Source organism: Numida meleagris, chromosome 4, assembly GCF_002078875.1.
Source record: "Numida meleagris isolate 19003 breed g44 Domestic line chromosome 4, NumMel1.0, whole genome shotgun sequence".
NCBI lineage: Eukaryota > Metazoa > Chordata > Aves > Galliformes > Numididae > Numida > Numida meleagris.
In genome coordinates this window covers 37,143,929-37,167,571 of record NC_034412.1, presented here as the reverse complement: position 1 = coordinate 37,167,571, position 23,643 = coordinate 37,143,929, and the positions used below count along the sequence as shown (strand labels likewise).

General features: G+C 41.9%; 1 protein-coding gene across 2 annotated transcripts in view; it reads left to right on the top strand.

Moving 5' to 3' along the window:
• The window catches only part of NR3C2 (nuclear receptor subfamily 3 group C member 2), a 199,315-nt gene continuing 176,024 nt past the window's right edge, over nucleotides 353–23,643 (top strand). The window contains exons 1-2 of one of the 2 annotated variants that reach the window (XM_021396391.1): nucleotides 353–405; nucleotides 2,375–4,136. In XM_021396391.1, coding sequence (XP_021252066.1) covers nucleotides 2,377–4,136 — 1,760 coding nt within the window. In that variant the 5' untranslated portion in view covers nucleotides 353–405; nucleotides 2,375–2,376. Of the gene's footprint in view, nucleotides 406–940; nucleotides 2,119–2,374; nucleotides 4,137–23,643 lie in introns of those variants that run through there. The other variant, XM_021396390.1, reaches the window with a different exon arrangement.

The window sequence follows — 23,643 nt, the reverse complement described above, 5'->3', positions numbered from 1 at the left end:
AAGGAGCTGCGGCTGCCGCCTGTGTCGCAGCAACTTTGTATCAGTCATGTCGCCCGGCGGCTGACTGACGGCGCCGTGCGGCCAATGGGGTGCCGGCCTGGCCCCCGCCGCGCGCCGCTCGGCCAATGGGCGCGCGCGGCGCCGGGACGTAAACTTGAACTTGCGGGCATGTGACATGTTTTTAAAGGACTTGGCACCTTTTCCCATCCTCTCCCGGGTGCCGCGCCGTGACACCGGGCGGCGCGGTGCGCCTCGGGCGGGCGGGCAGGGGCCGGGGGGCCGCCCCGCGCCGCTCCGCCCGCCCTTACTCCTCTTCCCTCCTCCTCCTTCTTCTTCTTCTCCTCCTCCTCCTTCTCCTCCTCCTCCTCCTCCTCCTCCTCCTTTTCCCTCCCTCGGCGGCAACAGGTACCGCGGGCGGGGGCGCGGCCCCGGGGCCCCCGGGAGGAGCGGGCGCGGGGGGGCGCGGGGATGCTCCGCCGGACGGGCGGCGGCTGAACGAGCGCCGTGAAACGCAACCGCTGCGGGGGGCCGGGAGCGAAACTTAGAGCGGGTCCCGCTCGGGGATGGGTGACCCTCGGGGGGGGAGAGGGATCCCCGGGTGACGGCTCTCAGTTCTTCGGTTTGTGAGAAGGTTCTTAAATTTCGCAGTTGCCGCGAGCCCCGTTTCACGCCGGCGGGTCGCGGCGCGCGGGGGGGGGCTCGCAAATGGCCGCGCGCGGGGCGGCGGGGAGAGGCCGGCGCTGAGCGAGAGGGGCCGCGCCGCGAGGTGGTCCCACTGCGAGCCCCGCGTCGCGTGCCGGCTGCACGCGAGAACCCCGCCGCGAGCCGCGGTGCTGGTTGGAGCCCGGCTCCGTGCCGCTCCCTGAGCCGCGCAGGATCTCTCCTCTCCCTCCGGTAGCGCCGGACCGGGGGAATTTTTTTCTTTCTTTCTTTTTTTTTTTTTTTTTTTTTTTCCCGTGGAGTGACCCAGATTTCCATCCGTTAAAGTTCTGAAGCACGCTCGCCTATTGATTCTGTACGAAGTTTTGAGGTTTGCTGCTGCGAAGGATCGCTAACCCAGCGCCACGGCGCTCCCGCAGCTCCGGGCCTGTGTCGGGGCGGCCCCGCACCGTGCCGCTGCCTGCGGGGGCTGCGGGGCGCTGCCATCCCGGCGCTGACCCTCTTTGAGCTCCCGGGGTTCCGAAGTAGCGGTCACTCGCAGCCGCCATTGATTTCTGTAGGAATTAGGCTTGCTCAGTACTTAACGTGAGGGGTAAGTGATGATCTAGAAGTGACTGTGTGAAACCGCGCACTTCTGGATGGAGATTTTCGACTGTAGGAATGGGATTGGGTCCACAGGATGATGTTCTGACAACATTTGTGCCCGACGGGAGCACAGACGTAGGGCCGTAGCCCTAAGGAAGGGCAAAGTGGTATTCAAGCCTTTCCCTTGAGGGGTTTTTTGTTTGTTTTATTTTTGTTTTTACAATGTTGCTTTAAAAAATAGTTTTTAAGCAGTGCTAAATGAGGCGATTGAGCACAGTGCTAAACCCTGCACAACTAGTGCATTTTGAAAGGGGAAAAAAAAATCTTTATGTAATACTGATATTATAAGTATTGGCACTTGATACTTTGTACATTTCTGAAAAGATCATGAGCCTATTCTTTAAAGTGTTTCTGTTACCTCAGAATAACAGAATCCTTCCAGAATAATGAATGCATGACCACTGAGAAAGCAGCCATGCATAGGGAGAGTGCCACGCTGGGTGGGAGGCTTTGTAGGGCTGGTTCTTAGAAGAAGGTTCACTTTCCTTCATGCATTCCTCTTGCTGCCTACCATGGAGGTTGGTGGGGTTGCAGACCCTACGACCCTGCATCATCCTCTCCTGTGCAGGAACTTCTGCAGGTCTTCTCGCTCAGCTTGTCCTTCCATATCTTGCAGTGGGGCGCTGAAGCCTTGGCTCCCAGCCCCTCAGAACCACAGCTTTCCTTCAAAGCATCTCTTACAGCACTGGAAAATCAAGAGAAACCCTTGCAGGGCACCAGCCCCTGCTGCTTTGCTGACCCTGTAACATGGCAGCATGAGGTCTTTGCTGGTGCTGCAGGGTTGGGCGGGCGCTGCCCAGCATAAGCTTTCAGGCAAGAATTTGGGTCTTTTTTTGATGGCTGGCCATCTTTATCTGAGAATCTGTCTGACTGTCTTATCTGTGGGACCTTTTCCCTTGGTATGGTTGGGAAGAGATTGATGGGGTGGGAAGCAGGACTGGCAAGCTGACAGGTATAGACAGAGTGAGCGGATATGCCTTGTTTCCTTAGGAAATTAGGAAATTTCCTTAGTAAATTGCACTGTCCTGCCACTTATTAATTTCACTTTTTTTGTATGTGTCTTTGTTAGTTATGGAGACAAAAGGATACCACAGCTACCCTGAAGGCTTAGATATGGAGAGACGGTGGGGTCAAGTTCCTCAGTCTGTGGAGTATTCTTCCCTAGGTCCTGGAGAGCAGGCTGATGACAGTAACTATATGGAGATTGTGAACGTGAGCTGTGCTGCTGGCACCTTTGCAAACAACAGCGCTCCAGGAAACAAGGAAAAACCCGAGCTTCTCTCCTGCCTGCAGCAGGACAGCAGCCAGCCCGCCGTTCTGCCCTCTGACATCAAAACTGAAACAGAGTCAAAGGAACTGTCAGCAACGGTGGCTGAATCCATGGGTTTGTATATGGATTCGATCCGAGACACCGACTACCCATACGACCAGCAGAACCAGGGGAGCCCGGGTAAGATCTACCAGAACGTGGAGCAGCTGGTGAAGCTCTACAAGGAGAACGGCCACTGTTCCTCTCCCCTGCACAGCCCCAGCAGGCCCCTGCGGTCCCTGATGGCAGACTCGGGAAGCGCCATGAATGGCGGTGCCATGCACACTATTGTCAAAAGCCCCATCGTGTGTCAAGAGAAAAGTCCCTCAGGCTGCAGTCCTCAGAACATGGCTTCCTCAGTGTGTAGTCCTGCTGGTGTTAACTCAGTGTCCTCAACTACTGCTAACTTTGGGAACTTTGCTATGCACAGCCCCATTGGGCAGGGAACTCCCTTGTCACGATCACCCAACGTTGAGAGCCGGGGGTCCATGTTGCACAGCCCCGCTCACGTTAGCAATGTAGGGTCTCCACTTTCTAGCCCTATAAGTAGCATGAAATCACCAATTTCTAGTCCTCCCAGTCACTGCAGCGTGAAATCTCCCGTCTCAAGTCCTAACAATATCACTATGCGGTCTTCTGTGTCCAGCCCTGCAAACCTGAACTCAAGAAGCTCTATTGCCAGCCCTTCCAATGCCAACAACAGGTCCACTCGCTCCAGCCCAGCGGTTAGCACTGTGGGGGGATCTTCGATCTGTAGCCCTGTCAACAGCTCTCTAGGATTCCCTGCTTCCAGCACACCGGCTGGACCTAGCAGAAGCCAAGATACTGTTCCCAGTCCAGAAACAAAAGACAAGGGTGCTCAAGAAATGCCATTTCCCAAAATGGAGGAAATGGAGAATGCCATCTCAAACAACAGCCAGATGAACCTTGTTCAGTTCATAAAACCCGAACCAGATGGTTCATTCGGTAGCGCGTGCATTGGAGAAAACAGTAAAATAAGTTCTGATTGCCCGTTTTCAGTACCGGTGAAACAAGAGTCAGCTAAACATCCTTGTTCAGGTGCCTCTTTTAAAGGGAATCAAACAGTAAATCCTTTTCCATTTACAGATGGCTCGTATTTTTCTTTCATGGATGACAAAGACTACTACTCTCTTTCTGGGATTTTAGGACCACCTGTTTCTTCCTTTGATAGCAATTGTGAAGGTAGTGGTTTTCCAAATCCAGGCCTCCCTGTGGGGATTAAGCAGGAGCCTGATGATGGCAGCTATTACCAAGACAGTAGCATACCATCCTCTGCCATTGTTGGTGTAAATTCAGGTGGACAGTCATTTCACTACAGGATCGGTGCCCAGGGCACAATATCTCTGTCACGGCCCGTTGCTAGAGAGCAGGCATTTCAGCACTTGAGCTCCTTCCCTCCCGTCAGCACGCTAGTGGAGACCTGGAAGTCGCATTCGGAGCTGGCGTCCAGACGAAGTGATGGGTATCCAGTTCTAGAGTACATTCCAGAAAACGTGTCCAGGTAAGTGAGCAAACTGCTACTTTTTTTCCCCCCTTTCCTTTAACACAAGATGTAAATTAAAAAGAGGTCTGGGGCGGTGTTTCTCAAGCTGATGTGTAATTCTGTGTTTGCATTTCAGTTCTTATTGTTAGATTTGCTGGTTGTTGGCTGTAGTTTGCTATGGCTTTAATAAAAACAAAGTGCTCGCTTTAGTATTTAGAATATAATATGCCCTTTTTATTGTTATTAGATTTGAAAGTGTAGCTTTATTATGTTTATGAGCTCTTACTACTACAAACATTGTCTTTCCCATAGCGAGAGGTTAGTAAAATTGCTCTTGTGTGTTTGATAAAGGGTATTCTTTATTAGGTGGTGTTCAAATGTGTTGTAACTCCGGTGAAATGTTGAGATGAGGATAAGACGGTAATGTCAGGAATCTATTTTTGTAGAGACCCGTGGCTCTAATTTTGCACCAGGCTTCAACTGGTTAAATTTGAAAACTAAACCTTACAAGCCTGTGGCAACATATTATTTCTGTATTGTAACTGTAGGAACATTTGGTTTGTATATATAGAAAAATGCCTCCAGAAGGAGGAGGGCTGTTAAAACTTGACGCATTTGAAAGGGAAATATGGATGAACTGATCTCCTAACTTTTGGTGAGAGAAATATGCAAGTGTCCTTTGCATTTGCATTGGCCGATACGTGGAAGCGCGTACTTCTTCCGCAAACAGGTGTTCGTGTGTTTTATGAAGGATGCTTACTTACATAAGCTGTCTAGTTGCATGGTCAGTTTTACAAATTACTGAATGCATCTGGCAACGTGGCTGAGTTACAGTAGCTACATAGCCTCCTCATGTGTCAAACTGGCTGGCCGCAGGTTTATGCTATCAGCAAAATAGCTGATAACAGAATTTGCATTTACCTGTCTAAAGTTGTTTTTTTTTTTTCATCATCAAAAGATGCACAACTTCTCCCATGTTCTTGGATTGGGGTGAAGAGGATGTGTACTTTCTCAGTATTCGTATGATTAAAAATATTTCTGGAAAAAAATGATCTTACAATGAAAAACATAATGGCTAAACTAACAGTCTTTTTGGGAAGGGAAGACAATCTGTGGACCTAGAGTTTGTGGGGGGGAGAAGGGAAAAAACACTTGAAATATTTGCATTCTATTCTCAGAGCTGCTCAGTGCTTCTGCAGTCTACTTGAATAGTTTGCACACTGTACTTGACTTTTGCTTTGTCTATTTCAAGTATTGTTTGTAGAGAGCACACTTTTTTTTTAATACATCTTGCTCAAACTGAAAAGTCTGTACCCCACCTTCTTGCTGAACTTTGCACATAACTGTATGTTTGTCATCATCTCTGTTTGGATCAAATGTACTTCCTGGATCAAAGGAGATGAAGTTACTGTCTTCTAGTTATTTTGCCAGATGGATGTTCATAAAATGCATTATTTGTACGTTGGGAAAAGTTCACCAGAAGAGTGATGAGTTGTCTGCAAACAAAGACCCAATACTTACTTGCCTTTGTGTTTGAGTGCTGTTAATTGGGAGCTGGCTCCTGCCACCCGGGAGAGCTCTTGTATGAGTAAGTGCTGCTCACATTGAGTCAAGGTTGTCATCTGCTGCAGGATGTGATCCACTGCACAGTAAACAGGGAAATGCTGTTCAGGAGCATGGTCATCCATAGTTATGCTTTTATGACAGTTTTGCTTAAGGCTTTTGAAGGAATATCTTCTGATCTGATGTTATTCCATGGTAGCTCTTCTCACCTGTGCCTCTAGACCCATAAATGAATCATCAGTCATTGGGGTGATGTGACTGTATTTTCCTTTGTTTTCTAAGCTGATATCTTAGTAAGGTATGCGCCTGAGCGTAGCTGTTGCTTTGCGTGATTGAAATTCTGAAGTTTTTACCTCTCAGAGCAATTATGCACGTGCGAAATTCTGTTTAGGTAGTAGAGATCTGCAGGGTTGCAACACTTCAGACATCCTGATCTGTGTTTCAGATTAAGACATGTGTCATCATTTCAAATCTCTATCTCAGCCTCATTATTTAACTAAATGTTACTGTTAATCTGTCTGGCAATGACTTTGTGCTAACAGATGCAGCAGGGGACCTGTGCGAAGCCCTTTCAAGTTTCAAAATAAATTAACGTAGAGGTCATCTTAGCAGTACAGATTTGAATGCATAGGTGCCCGTACAGATATTTGTCTGCTGGTGAGACAAATCAAGGACTTGTAAAAGCTCACTCTTCCTAATGAACCTCAAATCCGTCTTCACCTTTATCCTTAATTCCTGTGCTGCATTCCAGCTAATGCAGAGAAAATCATGATTAAGTTTGTTCATCTTCCAAAGTACTATAATAAAACACACGTAGTTTAAAGCCGTGTCTCAAAGGGTATTTCATCTTTCCCGTGTTAAGAGGGTGTTGGAATGACAAAGTCTCTCCTCCTAAATGTTGTTAAAACATGATTTAACCCTTCAAAGCCCGCAATACAAAGTTTCAGGTGTTTTAAGACTTCCATTTCATCTTTATTTTTTCTGAAGTATATTTATTTTGCATTATAAATTGCCATAGAAAAAGACTAAGATGAAGGCAAAGAAGGGGCTGTGTGATTCTCTGAAGCCGGTAGATCTGCATTGAGTAGATCTTGTTTTGATGGCATTATGATCTGAACTTCAACATTGTGCCCTCTTTGATATGCAGCTTACATCCTGGAAAGGACCAGGTGACCAGGAGGGAAGAAGGATTTTCACATTGAGAATGTTTAGAATGTTCTTAGAAATAATTTTCTTTTCCCATTAAAGTGTCACCTTTTATTAAATTGGTGCTTTCTTGAGTCAGTTACACTTGCTAACAGTATCAAATAAACATAGCTAAGGCAGATGAAATACTTTCCTGTCTTATTGACCAAGTACTCACTGTCAACTGGAACATTTTCTTTTTTAGTTATTTTAATGTGATGTGGACAGTTATGGTTATTTTTAAGGTGGATGGTGGGAACTTTGTTTACAAGATTGCAATTTGTAGAGTTTGGGGAAGGAGAGCTTCTTAAGAGAAAAAACGCATTTGCTTATTTCCTTTGAAATGTTGTTTCTGTTAATGTGCATGCATAACATGTCTTTGTCTTTGAAAGACTGAATATGTTTTATTTTTAATAGAGAGTGAATCATGCCTGTGTGTCTGTGTGTAGACCCCTCCCCCCCCCCAAAGAATGACATTTCTAAGAAATAGCGGTTTTTAAACGAATAATAGCAAAGTGGGCTTGGAAAATAAGGTATGTGAGATGGTGTGATGTCATTGACGGAAATCTGCTTTAAGGTGATTGCTCATCTGAATCAGGGTATGAGCCTAAGTCTCATGATCGTGCCAATTATGTAATTTTCAAAATGGCCTAGGAAAATGTCAGGGTTGCTTGAAACAACAGTAAAAATTGAGGAGGATGACCTTTCTACTGCGTTAGCTCTTACCTAAAGCTTTTTCTGCAAATGTGCCTTTTCCCTCTAATTTCCATGTTAACTCTTGTATGTACATGTACATACTCATTGTTCGCAGCAGTTGTGGTGGATACAAAGGGCTGATGTGCCTGCTCTTTATTCTTCCAAACAGTTGCAATTGGACAGTTCTCAAATTTGGCTAAAAATCAGACTATTTGGTTCTGTTACCTGATAATGCCTCCTTTTGTTGCCTTGCCAAGCATCTCCACCAAAGCTGCTTTCTTCCCAAGTCGAGAACAGGTGCAAAGTTTCTCCCAGAAGGGGAGAAGACCCCTGGGAACTACGCATCTCCATGCTGTAGAGGTCCGGGGTGAAGATCCACATGCAGGCTTTTTCCCTGTTTGGATGATGACGAGTAGGTGCAGGTCAGGCATTGCTTGCTGAGACAAATGACAGAAAGAAAGGACTCAAATGCAGTTCTAGCTTCTCATGATTCAGTAACAGTTTTGTTCAAAGCTTTTCCAAACTTGCAGGCTGCATTTTTTTTCCCCAGTGACTGTAAGGAGTGTTGTACCACCTGCTGAACTGGCATATGATTTGCATGTGTATTGTTTGTCTTATTATTTTTAATGTTAAAAAACCTTTTTTTCCCCCCGATTTCGATTTAGAAACTAAACAGAAATACCTGTTTTTCCTATGATGACACTTAACTGCATGTCTTGGATTGTAAACACATCAAAGAGTTGGACTAAATGTTTAAATTTAAGCATGTGAGTATCTGTTCTTTTGGGGCATGAGTAGCCTGAAAGGCATTTAAGACACAAAATCATACAGGTTTCTAAGCAGTTTGTTCTGTTTGTTAGCCTATGTATGGTGGTGTGGCATGTAGTGGTACTGTTTCAGCAAAGTTTCCCTGGCTGTGTAGGATGAATTCACAAAGTTACAACGTGTTGATATTATTAAACAAGTTTACTATTTCAATGAGAGTTACTTCTACCTACTAGTAATTACATTTTAATTGTTAACCTGATGAGGAAATTTCAAAACATTTCGTCATCATATTTTAGAGTCTAATGTAGGTATGCTAAAATCTCTTGAAAGACTGTCATTGACTTCATAGGGTTTATGGTCAAGTTGACAGTGTTTAGGGACTTCTTATTGCTGCCTGTTCCTGAGCAATTGGCATGCATCAGGACATTGCTTTGGTGTGCAGCGCAGAGCCTGCAGGCTGAACTGGGTGGTGTGTCCCAGCTCCCCAGAGCACCGGGTGCATGCAGGATGTCCCTGTCCATCCTCTGACCATGCTCGTAGCAGTCAAAAAAAAAAAAAAAGCTGATAATAACAACAACAACATGGGCTTCTTTTATGGGTAACCCTCCCTGATGTGAATGAGTGATCTGGTTTGAAATCTGATTTCAGGCTATTGCAATTATTTTCTGTAAATAATGTTGTGTTAAAAATTATCTAGAATAGTTGCTTATCAGAATGATACCTGCCAGAGAGATAAAGGTCTGGTAAATATTATTTTTAGAATTTATGATTGACCTTCACCTCTGTTTGTTTTTTGATGGACTTCATATGAGAAGACCAAGCTGTTTAAAATATTCTCCATGCTTTGCTAGGATTGTTTTCCCCATTAGTTTCCCACAAGTTCACTGTTGAAAAGGTTGGACAGTAGTTCTTTTGTTGTACACTACAGCCTTAAATTTGTACTTTTTTCTCAATTTGGAAATTAATACATGAAATTATACATGGGACTACAAAAAACAAGTGTGTTTTTAACATTTCTGGTTATAATCTTGATGCATAACAGGAACCTCAAAATGTGTCTTTATTTCTCACTTTAAAGATTATGAGCCTGCATTAATGCATGGAGCCAGAAGGTCCAAAGGTTCTCCTTGGCATACCAGCATGCATTTCACAGCCTTCTACTTCCTAGTTTTGTTTATTGTTATCTTGTTGAGGGTACTCTGTTCTGCTAATTTTATTGAGGCATTCAAAATCTGTATAAAGTATCTATTAAAAAAAAAAAAAGTCTTCTAAGGCTCCAAATGGTGCTTTGTTTTTCCCTTTAAATTACACATGAAAACTGACTCTTATGACAGGGAGAGGTACTCCTTGCTGGAAAACGCATTCCATAAATGAGTGGAGCTTTGAAATCTGTGGAAATAGGAGCTCCTTTCTCAATCCCTATACCAGTGTCTGGGGCTTGGTTGTTTCTCTGTGTGGGAGCATAAGTCATGTTGTGTGTCGCTGAAACATTCATGTGGCTAGTTGATACTGTTAAACTGTAGGAAACTTGGCTGTTACAAATTGGCTTACCATAGTTTATTTTTATAATAGCCAGTAACTGTTTCCTAGCTTTTCGGTCACATTGGTGATACAGAATCTCACTGTGATACCTTCTTCTGACTGTTCTCTGGAAAAGGGAGGACAGACTCATCTTTGTGCGCAGATTTTAAAATAAGCAAGCAGCAGAAATTTTGATTATCCATATTTTGACAGTATGGATTCATTCCTTTTAATGAGGACAGGAAGACACTGATGTCTGAAATATGTACTGCGCAGAAACGTTCCCATACTATTTTATGGGATGTGCGTGGCAGTTATGCAAGTGAGCGTCCATAAGGATTGTCGCAGGGGTATCAGTAATCATGCAGTACTCCTGTTATCTGCAGAGGGAGTAAACTGTTAAGTTCTGATTGGATAACTTGTCATTATTCATCAAGCACTTAGCATTAATGGAACCTGAACGTGCTCTCAAGTGGTGTGCCTGGTTGACTCAGATTTCTGTGTGTGTGTATTGGTGCTTTATTGAACTGCAGCTTGAGTAGAGACTGCTGTTGGATGTCATCTACAGTTGACCAATATATTGTTCTCAGTGATGAAATGTGCTGTTGGGCAATGCCCTGGAGTCTGGTCTGACACTGTTTCTGCCATTGGTTTGGGCGTGTTGTATATGTTACGTGTGAGAGCCAGATCGGTTTCCTGATCCAGTTCACTCTGAAGGTCTAAACACTGGCCACCAGTGCTGCTCGGTGAACAGCATGGTGTGGCATGGGCATGAGAGCAAGCTGAAGGGATGGAGAGGGAAAAGTGCCTCTGAAACATTACAAGTGCATGTTGCTGCTCTTTGTTAATGCATTGTCAAGCCATAATCTCAGCAGCTATATTTTCAGGGTACGCTTTTCAAAGACAGCTTCTGTTTTTTAACTGTAGGTGTCTGTATGTATTAACATGTTTGAGCATAGTTGTGGAAGCTGGAGTTAATAATGGACTGATTTCAATCAAAATCCCTCAGGGAACAGAGGAGTGCTGTGATTTCAGATTTAAGCTCTGAGAGGTCAGAAAATACTGTGGTTTACGATGAACATAAGACCTTGACTTGTTCTCTGGCAAATACATCTGACAATATGGTCTGTATAAGAGTGATAAAAAAGTGTGTGAAAAGCAAGTATTAAGTATGTTTCAGTTCGGTAATTTTATCCGTTCTCACATGCAGCTGGTCGCTACACAGTGATTGGTGCTCAGCATATGAATTACCTTACTTCAGCTGCAGTCTCTTCCAGGTGGAAGAGATCTGTGGAGAAAAAGAGAACTACTTCCATTGCATGCAGTTGTCCAAGTGGCTGCAGTGTTGCTGGGCATGTTTGAATGTCTAAACAGCTCCTTGCATGACTGTGCTGCCCTGGTAGTGCACAGTGCAGGGGTCACCGCTCACTGGAGCTGCATTACAGTTTCCTTCTTCCTTTTCCTCCTGAAGCTGTGTTGCTTTTGCTGCTGGAGGAGACACACTGACCTTGGTGGAAGGTGGTTTTTCTTGTTTTGTTTTGTTTTGTTTTTTTCCCTTTGGTTCTTTTTTTTTTTTTTTTTTTTAATTTATGCCACCGGGGGATAGCTTGCAGGCCAGGAAGTCCCTGCTTATCCATGCCAACAAATCCCAGCATGGTCTGCTCTGGTACCACTACTGGCACAAGCAACAGCAGCAGCTCTTGTATTTGTGTTGGGTTCTGCATGTGTTTAGGAGTTGTTTGAGGGCTTCCTATAACACTTTGAGGCAGGGTGTGTGCACACCATTAATAATACTCATGCTCCTGTTTGGGAACCCCTGAGTTTTTACAAAACCTTAAAAATTAATTTACTTTCTGGATGAGGTTTTTTAATAAGGTGTCTCTTTAAATTAAAAAAAAAGCATTTACTTTCTTTATTTTTACTTGTTCATTTATTTTTGTAACTGAAGTTTCTGAACAAAAATTACCAGTGCTTAATATGTTTTATGAAAGGGTATGATCTCAGCTTTATTGAAATCAGTGTTGCAGGATTTCAAATAAAATAAATGATTCTGGACTCTTAAAAGGATATCTAATGTAGGTCCTATCTATTCAATACATGAACAAACATTTTACAAGGCAGTGTTTCTTCAATGAATTGTTCTATGACAGAAGTTCCCAGACTGCAGGTAGGTCACAAGAGAATGGCTTAAATTTTATTTCTTTATCTTAAACTGTGAATTAAGCTCCTACAATTACATTAGAATGTGTTATTAGCTGCTTGCTAAATTAAATCTCTATAAATCTGCAATCTGTAAGCAGCAGTGCTGTGAATTACCTGAACTGAAAAGGGAAAAGGGGAGAAAAAAAAAGGATACTGAGTTTTATATTTGCAAGTGGGGTAACTTAGGGCTAATACAGAAAGATACTTCTTAAAATAAAAAAAAAGTAAACTTCAGTTGGAACATCTGAACTGAAACTGAATCTGTTGTTTGTAAAATGGCTTATAGGACTTTGTATGCTCTCCAAAGATGCATGGGAACGCTACTGATTGTGGTTAGTGATAATTAATAATAGATCAAAGAGTTTTAGCCCCGATGTTGAAAAATAAATTTCAGAGTAATTGCTGAATGTTTCTGATAATTTTTGTATCGTTTCACTCAGTTACATGCTCCCTTCTAAACAATGCTTTTTATTTACATCTCGAGGTGTAATAAGTTTTTTGAATGGACTTTCAGACTGAAAATTATTCTATTCTGCTTTTCTTTCTCTCTCTGCTTTTTTTGCTGCTATCCTGAGTTTAAAAAAGTGGTGGCTTTATAAACCACTTCCCCCCACGAGCTGTGTGGACCTGCTGGGCTGCCATGAAGCCTCCCCTCAGCCTTCTCTCTGGGCTGAGCAAACCAAGGGACCCCAGCCACTCCTCATACAGTGTACTCTCCAGACCCTTCACCATCTTCATAGCCCTCCTTTGGATGCTCTCAAATAGCTTTATGTCCTTCTTACTTTGTGGTGCTCAGGACTGCATGCAGTGCTCAAGGTGAAGCTGCAGTCCCCTCTTCAGTGTGAGCAGACAGGGCAATGCTCTGCTGATAACCCTTGGTCTGTGCCTTGCTCCCTGGTGGCAGGTTAAGCACTGCCCCACCTCAGCAGGCGGCTGCATATGCCTGTGCATCCCCTAGAGCTTGTGCAATCTGGCCATGTCCATGTACCTGCAAGACTGCGTCACCCCGCTGTGTCCTCACCCAGACCTGTGCTCCCAGAGCCCTTGGGGAGCTCAGGTTTCACAACCCGCGTGTCCCGGTTTACTCTGGCAGTGTCTGGTTGTGGAAAATCGATTGCATTTGTGTACGTGGCTCTCCGCTGGTACTGCTGCAGGTCAGGGAGTGAGGAAGGGGTTTTTTGGTTAGTGATACTCCCTCTGCCAGCATGGCATCTTGTCCAGTGAAAGAAAGGCTGAAGGGCCTCAAACTACTGCCCTCAAACGGGGTGCGGGAAGGGTGTTGCTCCTGGAAGCATTGTTTTGGGGTTGGTGCATGGAGATGACGGGTGCGGGTTCAGGCAGTTACTCCACAAGGCTGGAGGTCCCACATTGAGCACTGCAGGGGGCTGGTATCCAGGAAACTGTCATGTACTTCAGGAGTTTCAAAGCCTGTAGTTCCAAGGACTTTGCATATGAAGGTTGGTGGGAAACTTGGAATGCTTCCAGTAAGGCTGTCTGACTTGTCTGCTCCAGTACAGTATTTTAAAGTAAATTAAATTTATGTACAGTAGATGAGATTAGTCAGTGAGCTGTTCGTCCAGTGCTACATTCAGATCTACTTCACTAGCTCTGACTTTACTTTCCGAAGTTGTTTGGAGAAATATTTAAAAAAAAAAAAAAAAAAGACATCAACTACTAAGACTTAAACAGCTGTTCATCCTATGATGTGTGAAAACTTTCAGGAAAAAAGTCCCATTTGAAGACAACAAATATAACCTTATGTGTGCTATGCTTAAGGATCAAGGTCCTTTTTTAAAAAAAAAAAAAAATTCTGAATAGAAAATAAACACACGTCACCAGTCCTGGCCCATTGGGCTGGGAATGCGTGCTTCTGGGTCAGTGCAGGTGTCTCTTTCTGCAGCTGGCAGAAGACAGTGTCCCAGAGCTGGGCATGGCCCTGTGGTACATGTGGGGAAAGTTTTGGCAGCATATCTGCCCTCTGAAGCTGCCCATATGGATGCAGGGTTCCCACGGCAGATGAAGGGTGCCCCCAGTGCTATGGGGATCATCCTCTGATTCTTGAGGACTGCGCCCTTGTTGCTTGCCTGTCTGCTTGGCTTTAGGGTGGAGGAAGATTTGCAGCATGTTTTGCTTTTCTGCTTTTGCTTTAAGTTTGTTTATCTCTAGGCACTAAGTCTTTCTTAAGTTAATAATTAAAAGCAAATATTGGCCAATAAGTGTTCCTTAAGGGTTGTATAAAGTGACTAAACATCACTAGCTTGTCAAAATTCAGCACTGAACTTTTGTCGTAGCCCATCCTGCTGTAAAACTCACTGAGTAGAACATTTCTGCAGGGTGAGCTCTGCAAGTTCTAAAGGAAGTTACCATACTCTTACTTCTGATTCACAGTAGGGAAATTGAATCATCTAAGTGGACTCAATTAGAATTTTTAAATCCTTATTTTAATCTGAATTCGTGTAAACTACTGGAAGATGAACAAAGTAGAGGTTAGATGTGTCAGCTTCTACTCAGTGTATGGAAGTAAATATTGGAAACGATCCAGAGCTTTATGGCTGCTGCCAGCTAATGACACAAGATAATGCTGCAATGAAACAATGTACTTGATTTGCACTTGTTTCCCCACTAACCTTTCTACTTCATGAGACTGTTTGGAATTTGTTTTTTAAGATTTGATGGTAAAAAGTAGATTAGGCATTGAAATTTGTGGCTGATTAAATCTGTGGTAATGACAACTTCAAACTGCACAAACAGATAATAAGATAAAAGACTGCTACTCATTTCGTATTAAACCCATTTGGTGGAAAAAGCAAGAAGGACGAGTGTTTTGGATGGACATATTATTCTAAAAAGAGGGAAAAATTAAAGGAGCTAATTTATCCAGAAATATGACGTGAAAAGAGTGAGTTGCTGATTTACTGTGTTTTTTGTCGTTTTCTGGGACCAAAACTGCAGCTGCTGTAGATCTGCAAATGGAAATGGTCCTGTGTTTCCTTCCTAATGTGTTTAAAAAAAAAAAAAAAGTTAACTGTGTATTGAAGGCTGCTAACATATTTGCTAGGTTTGTGTTAGCGTTTTTACTTGGATCAGTAATGTGCTTTTGGAGTGAATCTTCCTGTTGCCTCCATTTACTGTGGGGTGGCTGTGGAGTGAAAAAAGAGATGCTTCTTAGACAGCAACATGTGACTGAAGTGCTTTAGGAGTACCTATTGTACCTACAGTACTCCAGCCCCTGATGGCTTTGGTTCATGGGACCTTCTTGGAGCTGCCCTGAGGCCCAACCCCTGGAACACAAGTAGTATGCTTGGAGGGTTTCCAGCCCCAGCCACCCCATTCTCTACGTCTCTGCGTTGCACTGTCCTGCCTGCTAATGCCAATGCTGGCAGTGTGTTTATTGCTGTTTTCACGTGTTAGCACAAGCATTTGTAATTGAAAAAAGATTCGGAAGTACACGCAAAAGAAATGATTCCTGAGAAGAACTGGAGGCACGACTTTCTGCACGTGTATTCGTGTTTATAAGCTACATCCAGAATTACCAGAGTACCTACTTACTCTTCCTTCACAGCACTCCAGAATTCTTGAAAACAAACAAATGAAACCCTGGAAGCAGGAAATGAGACTGAAGTGACAAATAAGCTGTATCCTGCTTTTTTTTTTTGTTAATGAACTTCACTTCTTTTGAACTAGTTGGAAGATCTAGATAGGGTTTGCAAATATTCTCATTTATAATAATAGTAACCTGCAAAGAAAAACAGAATTGTTTTTTATTGCAAGCAGTTCAAAGAAGTATTTCCAAATAGCTGTAAGTTATGTGAACTAATTTAACGACTTAGAATTATGGTGTCAGGAAAAATACAGTTTTGTAATGCAAACCCATTGATTTACAGCTAATTATATGTTGCAGATACCTGATACATTGATTTTAATATGATGCTAACTCAGTCAGATAGGTGATGTATTAATGGCTTGTAAATGGCTGTCTGGGAACTGCTGAGTCACAGCCTGAACCACTGATTGAGCACCTGGAGGAAAGACCCAGTCAGCCCTGGGAGCACAGGTGAAGGCAGTTCTTCTTAGGCCTCATTTAAGGGCTGACTGCCACTGAGGAAGGGTCTCTTCATGGAGATCACTCTTTGGTGGAGCTTTTCTCTGTAAACCCAGAATCTTCTGATCTGGGTGAGCGATCTACTTCCCTTTCTTTGTAGCACCTTGCTATTGTGCTGATCCTTCCACCTCTTTTGTAACATGTTTTCCATCGTGTTGGTCCTTCCAATTGCTACAATGACCTATGGCCATTAACTCTATTTATAAAGACAGACTTTAGAAAAAAGTGTTTTAAGCCTTAATCTGTGTTTTTTTTTTTCAATGAACCAGTACCATAACTTCAGGCCCTAGATGAGTTCTGAGCGAATTCACTGACTACTAAGAGGATCTTCCTTTTTTTTCTTTAATTTTCATGCTTTGTACTTTGACCAAGATCCTTCATGTCCTTCAGTGCTTATCCCTGTCCTTTGTTCGCTGATCTTAGCCCTGTCCATGATCTCAACATACTTCAGGTTCTAATGGCTTCAGCACATACACCTGTTGTTTTGCTTATTAAAAGAAACTCCTAATAAGGCCACTAAGGTGGTGAGATGGAGTTGGTGGCTGTTCCTGGTGACTTCTCCGCACCTGTCCTATCAGTCTCTATCCTCAGTCAGGCTTCCTGCTGACTGGGTTAGGTATTAGCTTTTTTACATTGCATGGAGCACCGCAGGCTCTGAGCTGGCAGTGGGTTTAGCGTGGCTTAAATCAGTAGGTCAGTAGAAATGAATGCAGTTTTCATGCTGAACAGAAAATACTTGGGACAGAACAGGAATGAACTTGAGATCAGGAATGTGGAATTGTAAGAAATATGGTTTAATGAAAGAGTAAGAATATAGCAGCAAGGAGGAGAGCGGATATTGGTACGAGATGATGTAAGCTTAGTACAGTGCACCGGATCCTGGTAAAGCTTGTGGTTCTGTTTACCAGCACTGAAAACGGAGAATATTCAACATCTCACTGCTTCAGCCTAAATGAAATAACTCGATCAATTTTACCGTTGCATTTCATGTAATCAAGTTGAAGGACAATAGTAAATACAGAAATACTGCACGTTTAGTACAATCTAGCCTTTGTCTGACATTTCATGTGGGCTGGTTAAGTGCCTCTGCACTAGATAGGAGGGTTGATGATGGAATACATTAAAATATCCATTGTTCAAAGGACTGAAATGTAACAATCATCTGCCATTTGTTGAAAACCTCCTATTAATGATTTTTTTTATTAAGTATGCACAGCAGCAAACAGTAGTGCAGAACTTTTTGGTTTTTTTTTCTGTTTCCCTGTCTGTACTGCATGGAACATCCAAAATACAGGTTCTGCAAATGTAAGGTAACTACATATCCTTATCTTAATTATGTCCTATATTTTGTTAGGGCTGTGGATTAGGTAAGTGAGATGGTGGAGGATTCCCAACCTAAATTTACTCTTGCTAAGTCCTCAGTGCTTCCATCGGTAGCACTATGAATTGAGGTAAATATTGAGTTTCCTACCAACAATTGTGAGGTTAAGTAAAAATCAAATTTGCCAGGTACTGCTTTCAGAGTGCACTTCTGAATTTTGTTTCAAAATTTACCCTTTTGATACCTTACCTGCAGTATGAAATGCTCAACAAAGTCTAATAGTATCATAAAGAATTTCAGAGAATCATGTCATTAGAAATATTATTATTACTTTGGAAAATAGTGTATTTGTACTGTGCCCAAACTAATAGGGATTAAACTTAGTATTAGGTATATATATGCATATATAAATAAAAGCCACTATATATATTGCACTGCTCAAGTCTGCTTAAAAAAAAAAAAAAAAAAAGAAAAAGTTATTGTTGGCTTTGTCGAAGTAAACAAACCCATGATGTACAAGTCCAAACTGGAGTTAAAATGACAGGAGAGAAGGTCAGTGTGAATGCTTCCTCATGTGATGTGAATGCAGAGGATTCATGTTCTTTTAGCCTGTTCAGTAAATTGCGTGCAAGGATCTCTGGAGGTGCTTTGGGTTTTTAAGATGTGTACCCGCCTAAGGTAGCCCTATTCTGGATAGAAAAATTTCCCCTGGCGATGCATGCAGGCCTGGAATTTAGGTTAGCCCAGGACAGATAGATAGATAGCAGAGGGGAGCAAGGAATGGAAAAATTTGGTTGGCTGCTTCCAGTCCTAAGTTTTTGAGTCTATAAATAGAGTCTATCAGAATATTTCTAGTTAGTTCTGGGGAAAGTCAGCTGCTGTGCTGGGGATTGGCTGTGCTCCCAGAATAAGGAGGGAAGAAAAAAAAGTATGATAGGAGGCCTATTGAAAATCTAACAACTGACACCAGTGAAATCAAGAAATTGGAAGACTCCCATATTTAGGCTTCAGTTTGTTTTCTTGCAGCCCAGGTCAGCCTGTTTGTACCCAGCACACCTCCTTGCCCATAGCCACTGGATAGGGAAAGGCAGAGGGTCTGCACTGCGTGTAGCCAAGTGGGGTCCGGAGTGTAGGAGATGAGATCTCAGAAATAGGTGGTGTGTTAGACCTATGCTGCGCTGGTTGACCTGGGTAGTTTTCTCTCTGGGTTAGATGTGTTGCATAAAGGGAAGCAGTGAGATGCAAGCAAAGGCTGAATTTTTTAAGTTAATAAGGTTATCACATCAGTCATGACTTTTTAAATAATAAAAGAGAAATATCTTGCTGATAATTTTATGTGCAAACTAATTAAGTATATTATGATACCAGAAATAGGCATTTAAGGGAGTCATGGTGAGCTTTACAAACACTTAAGGTGCTTTCTAGAAAATATAAATTTCGTACTTGAAAAATACTATGAATTTTTGTTAAATTACATTGTATGACTAGAGTATAAATAACTAGGAAGTTTTGTTTGTTTTTCTGTAAATCCGAGATCTTTCTAAAATAACTTTTCAGCAAAACTTTTTCTTTTTTCCCCACCCAATAACTGCAGAAGGATGATCCTTCATACTGTAAGTGGTCAAATGAATAGCTTTGTGCATGTGAATTGAACCAGACTACTCAGATGAGCATCTATTCACGTCAGCGTTCATAGGAGCTGAAATTATGATAAGTGAGCTTTTTCAGTGCTGACCTAATACCAGAAAAAAATAACTTGAAAATAAAAGCATTTGTGACAACAACTAGGCTTTGCTGGCAACTCAGTTTTAGTTTGTCACTTTTCAGATATTGGAAAAAGTGGTTATATTGAATGTTCATGTCAGAAGAAGAAGGGATAGAGCATTGTCAGCTCTTCTAAGGCTTTCCTGCTGCCTCTTCATTCTGTAGATATGATTCTGTAGGTCTTGGTTCTGTAGATGTGGCATAGCAGTGAGTTGCTTAATTGCTTCTATGAGATTTCCATAAATATTAAATAAAAAATCAAATTAGTATTAACTTTTTAAGAGTAAGATCTTGCAGTAACTGATGTCCTTAGCTGTCTTATTAAAAAAATAATAATTAAATATTAATAACAGAATAATTTCAGACATTCATGAGTGATTTAAATGGGCAAACAATAGGTGAAACTTTCTTCCGAAACAACAAAAGAAGCACTTTGTTTTTAAGCAACTACTAATAAATATCTTGTTATTGATAGTTCTTGAAGACATTTGGGTGAAATGTTGGAGAATTACAGGCTTATAGAATGGTTTGGGTTGGAAGAGACCTTAAAGATGAAACGAGTTGAGTGTCTCCAGGTACGGGGCATCTACAACCTCTCTGGGCAAGCTGTTCCAGCACCTCACCACCATCCGAGTAAAGAATTTTGTCCTAATGTCTAATCTTAATATCACCTCTTTTAGTTTAAAACCATTTCCCTTTGTCCTATTGCCACTGGCCTGTAAAAAGCATGTATTTTATCTCATGAACATGTGGGAAAGCATCTCTCAAAAAAAAAAAAAAAATTGTGCCGCTACAGTTTGAATTAAAAAGGAGAAAAATCTGTTGGAGGGTTGAAACTCACCCTCATTAGAATTGATGACCATTCTCCACTTGCTTTCCGTGGGGCTAGTATTTCACTAGGCATTTCACCAGAGGATGGCTGTGAGAATTAAAACTCTTAATTCATTCTGGCTGTGTGTGTTGCCTTGGAGAAATGTTGAGGAACAGCTCATCTGTAGGGGGAGGAGGGGAAAATAAACTTATCTACAGCCAAGGTAGATTTAACTTGGAACAATGCACCAAGTTTGGGGAGGGGGGGAGGGGGAGGGGGAGGGGGAACAGCAGTATCAACTATGTGTGTCAGTAAGGCTCCAGGAATATTTCAACAAATCCGTTTGTCAAAAATCAAAGTATTGGAAAAGGAAGTTAAACAACTTATTAATATTTTATTTCTTTTTCAGATCATTTTACATTTCAGATCACTACTGAAATATTGTTTTTTTTTGTTGTTGAGGAAGCAGCTCAAAATTCATGTTTACTATTCACTGTGCCACTTTATGATTTAGATTATGCAAACCCATTTGATAATCAGATCTTGAGTGAGCTCAGAACAGAGTTCTAAATTGATGACTGTAAATAAGTTCCATGGCAGTGGATGTTTTGCTTCTTTTCAAAGTAGTACATTTAAGATATGTCATATACCATCACCTGCCCTAGCCTTCCCAAAAGCAATGGCTCTGGATTTACAGAGTGCTTTACAATTTATTAAATCATTATTATGATTTAAACAGTGCTTTATAATCCATATTTTCTGAAGTAGTGTCTCCTCAAAGTTTTAGAATCATACCTTTAGGCTGAGGATTTGATCTTCCATCAGTCTGGGCCCTGATGGCTTTTAGATTGTGGCCCCTTTGGAATCAGTGGGACTGGCAATATAGAAATGCTCTGCTTAAGTCTCTGCAGGTTGGAAGTTTTCAATTTTTCTAATATTTGCCAACATCAACTGTTCTATATTATGTTCTCTTTCCTGTCTTGTTCTGACGCTTTGATTCGTGTCATGCAGAGCATGCATCTTTTCACGCTTCCAAACACTGGCTGTGATGGCTTGAATCCTTCATTATTTTGTGATTAATTGTAGAGATACAAACATTATCAAATCAAAATCTCCGAAAGGCCTCTTTTGAAGGATCTGCCTAGCTTTTGATTTAGCTCCCCCACAAATTACTTATCTGGTGGCTGTGTGGTTTTTTAACATCCTCCTAAATTTGGAACAAATCCATGAAATACTTTCTGCAATGTCTGGGGAATAGAAAGCTTGATAAGTCATTTCGTCCATTGCTTGGGTCAAACCTTTCAAGAGAAAGCAGCGCTGAGTGTCGAATCCATTAAGTACAAATCAGTGGGTGTGCAGGATCATAGCTTGTATTGTCTGTTATTATATTAGGGTGTTCCACACAGATTTTTCTATTGCTGGAAGTCCAATTTTTGTCTTTCAGACGCATGTAAATTCATAAACTACAAGTGTTGCTATATAGGAGAAAATTGTGATTCGGGGGAGAAATAGCATAGCAAGGAAAGCACTTTGCATTAGATGTTCTATGCATAGCTACCTGCAGTGTTTTTTTTTTTTTTAAAACAGATTTTGTCCCTTGGGATGTAATAAAAGGCTAGATGCTTATAAACCAAATAAGTCTGTGTGGTATATTATTTAGATATCCAGAGAGAAAAAGTCAAGGAAATCTCTTGTGTTGTCAATTCCTCAATGGGAGGCTATATTGAAAACTAGAAAATATAATACTATATAATTTGGAAACATAATATATAATGTAGGTTGAGAGACAATTACTGTATTTTATTTCTCTATACTTTCCATTTTACTGAATGCATTTCAGCAACAATTGAGTTTTGGCTGTAATGCTATTTGTAGCAGTTTCTTGAAGCTGCACAACAAATTACTGTGGTGTACCAGATCAAATCAGCTCTTCACTTCATTTGTGAAAGCTACATTATGAAAAACTCCTACTACTGGTTTTTGTGGGTAACAGTATTTTTGTCTGTATTTATACAATTGTGTGAATGTTAACAGAAAGCTTTAAAGCAGTTTTAAGATGCTGTAGTTTATACAGCTTGTTTGTCATTTTTCATTTAAAACTGTTGAATTAGTTAGGCAGATACGCAGAAAGGTTTTGTTTCTCACAAAGTCCTGCCACCTGTAATGCAAATATTAAAGGAATTGGTCTTGCATATCTACCTCTTCAGCAGCTAAGCCTGACAAGAAATTAGAAGTGTGTTGGTTATAGCTGATTAACAACAAAAATACCTTTACTGTCAGTGGTATTTTTAGCATTGGTGTTCCCCTGTACCTAATTCAATAAATACTTTCCTGCTTTCAGTGACCTACTTTGGAGTGTTAAATGGCTCATACCAACATGTAAGAGAAGTGTGGTAGACTGTAAAAAAGGAAGTTCTGTGTGGCTGTCATTTGGCAATTTATCTTGGGAGCTTGGAGAGCATCACTACTTGTATGTGTCCTGAAGATCCAGCTTACCAGTTACATGAGGTTTGCAACAAAGTCAAGTGCAGAAAGGAAGCTAAAAGACAAGGTGCAAATGATTGAGGTTTGCTTCAAAAAAGTCAAAATCTTCTACTTGGAGAAATCAGGAAGAGGTGTTAAAATTGTACAGTGATGGATGGCTGTTTTCTGTTTCCATTTCCAAATGCCTACTACTTAGCAGTCCTGCAGGAAATTTAGAAGTAGATTGTGCTTTCTCAGTACTAAGTTCATAGTCTATACCCTGGAAATCTACTTTTCATCCCTGTCTCTTTGTATGGATTTCACTCTTCGTCCCCTCTATTGAGAGCAGTTTTGACTGGCTGCCATTTGATTTTTGACACTGCTGTGTAGCTCTTGTGCCCAAGTATTCTTGCATTGTGTTTTTTTTTTTTTAAACAAACAAACAAACAAAAAAAAAAACAACCCAGTGGGGAAAACAACCCAGTTCAGAAACTGGGCAAAAGCCCTTAAGTGCCAACTCTGCAGCCATGTGTGTTATTGGGCCAAGCAGCAATTCACTGCCTCTGTATTTGGAGGAAGACCATTTTCTGGAGAGGCTCGATATGGGCTCTGTCAGGCCTTCTGAATGAGAAGTACACCTGAAGGAAACCAGCAGGAGGTATTTGAAAAATGATTTTTAATGTAGGGGAGCTGTTATCTTTCAGAACAGTAGAGAGAAGGAGGAGAGGACGGCTGTTTGGAGCAGAAGTTTGTGATGGCTGAGAACTGCTTTCAGGAGGAGCCTGTGTCTTTTACCACGTGAAGGAGGAATGCAAGGGGACTCTTGTCCGAGTATGAACTTTCTGAATGCTGTCCCTTTGTTGTCATCTTCAGTTAAGATTGTATGTGTTCCTGCTTGCATTCCTTCAGGTTTCACTTTGGATTAACATCCTGATGGCCTTTTAATAAAACCAACAAAGAACAGGTCTGCCCAGATTTTCTGGTCTCATCAGGAAGGGTTTAAACGACTTTCTCTGCAGCAAAGCTTCTGTACGTTTAATTGTTTTAGCAGCAGCATGGGCAGAGCACACCAATTCACCAAAAAGTCTATATGATCTCCTTTGGGCATTTGCTGGATTTTGTGTCCTCG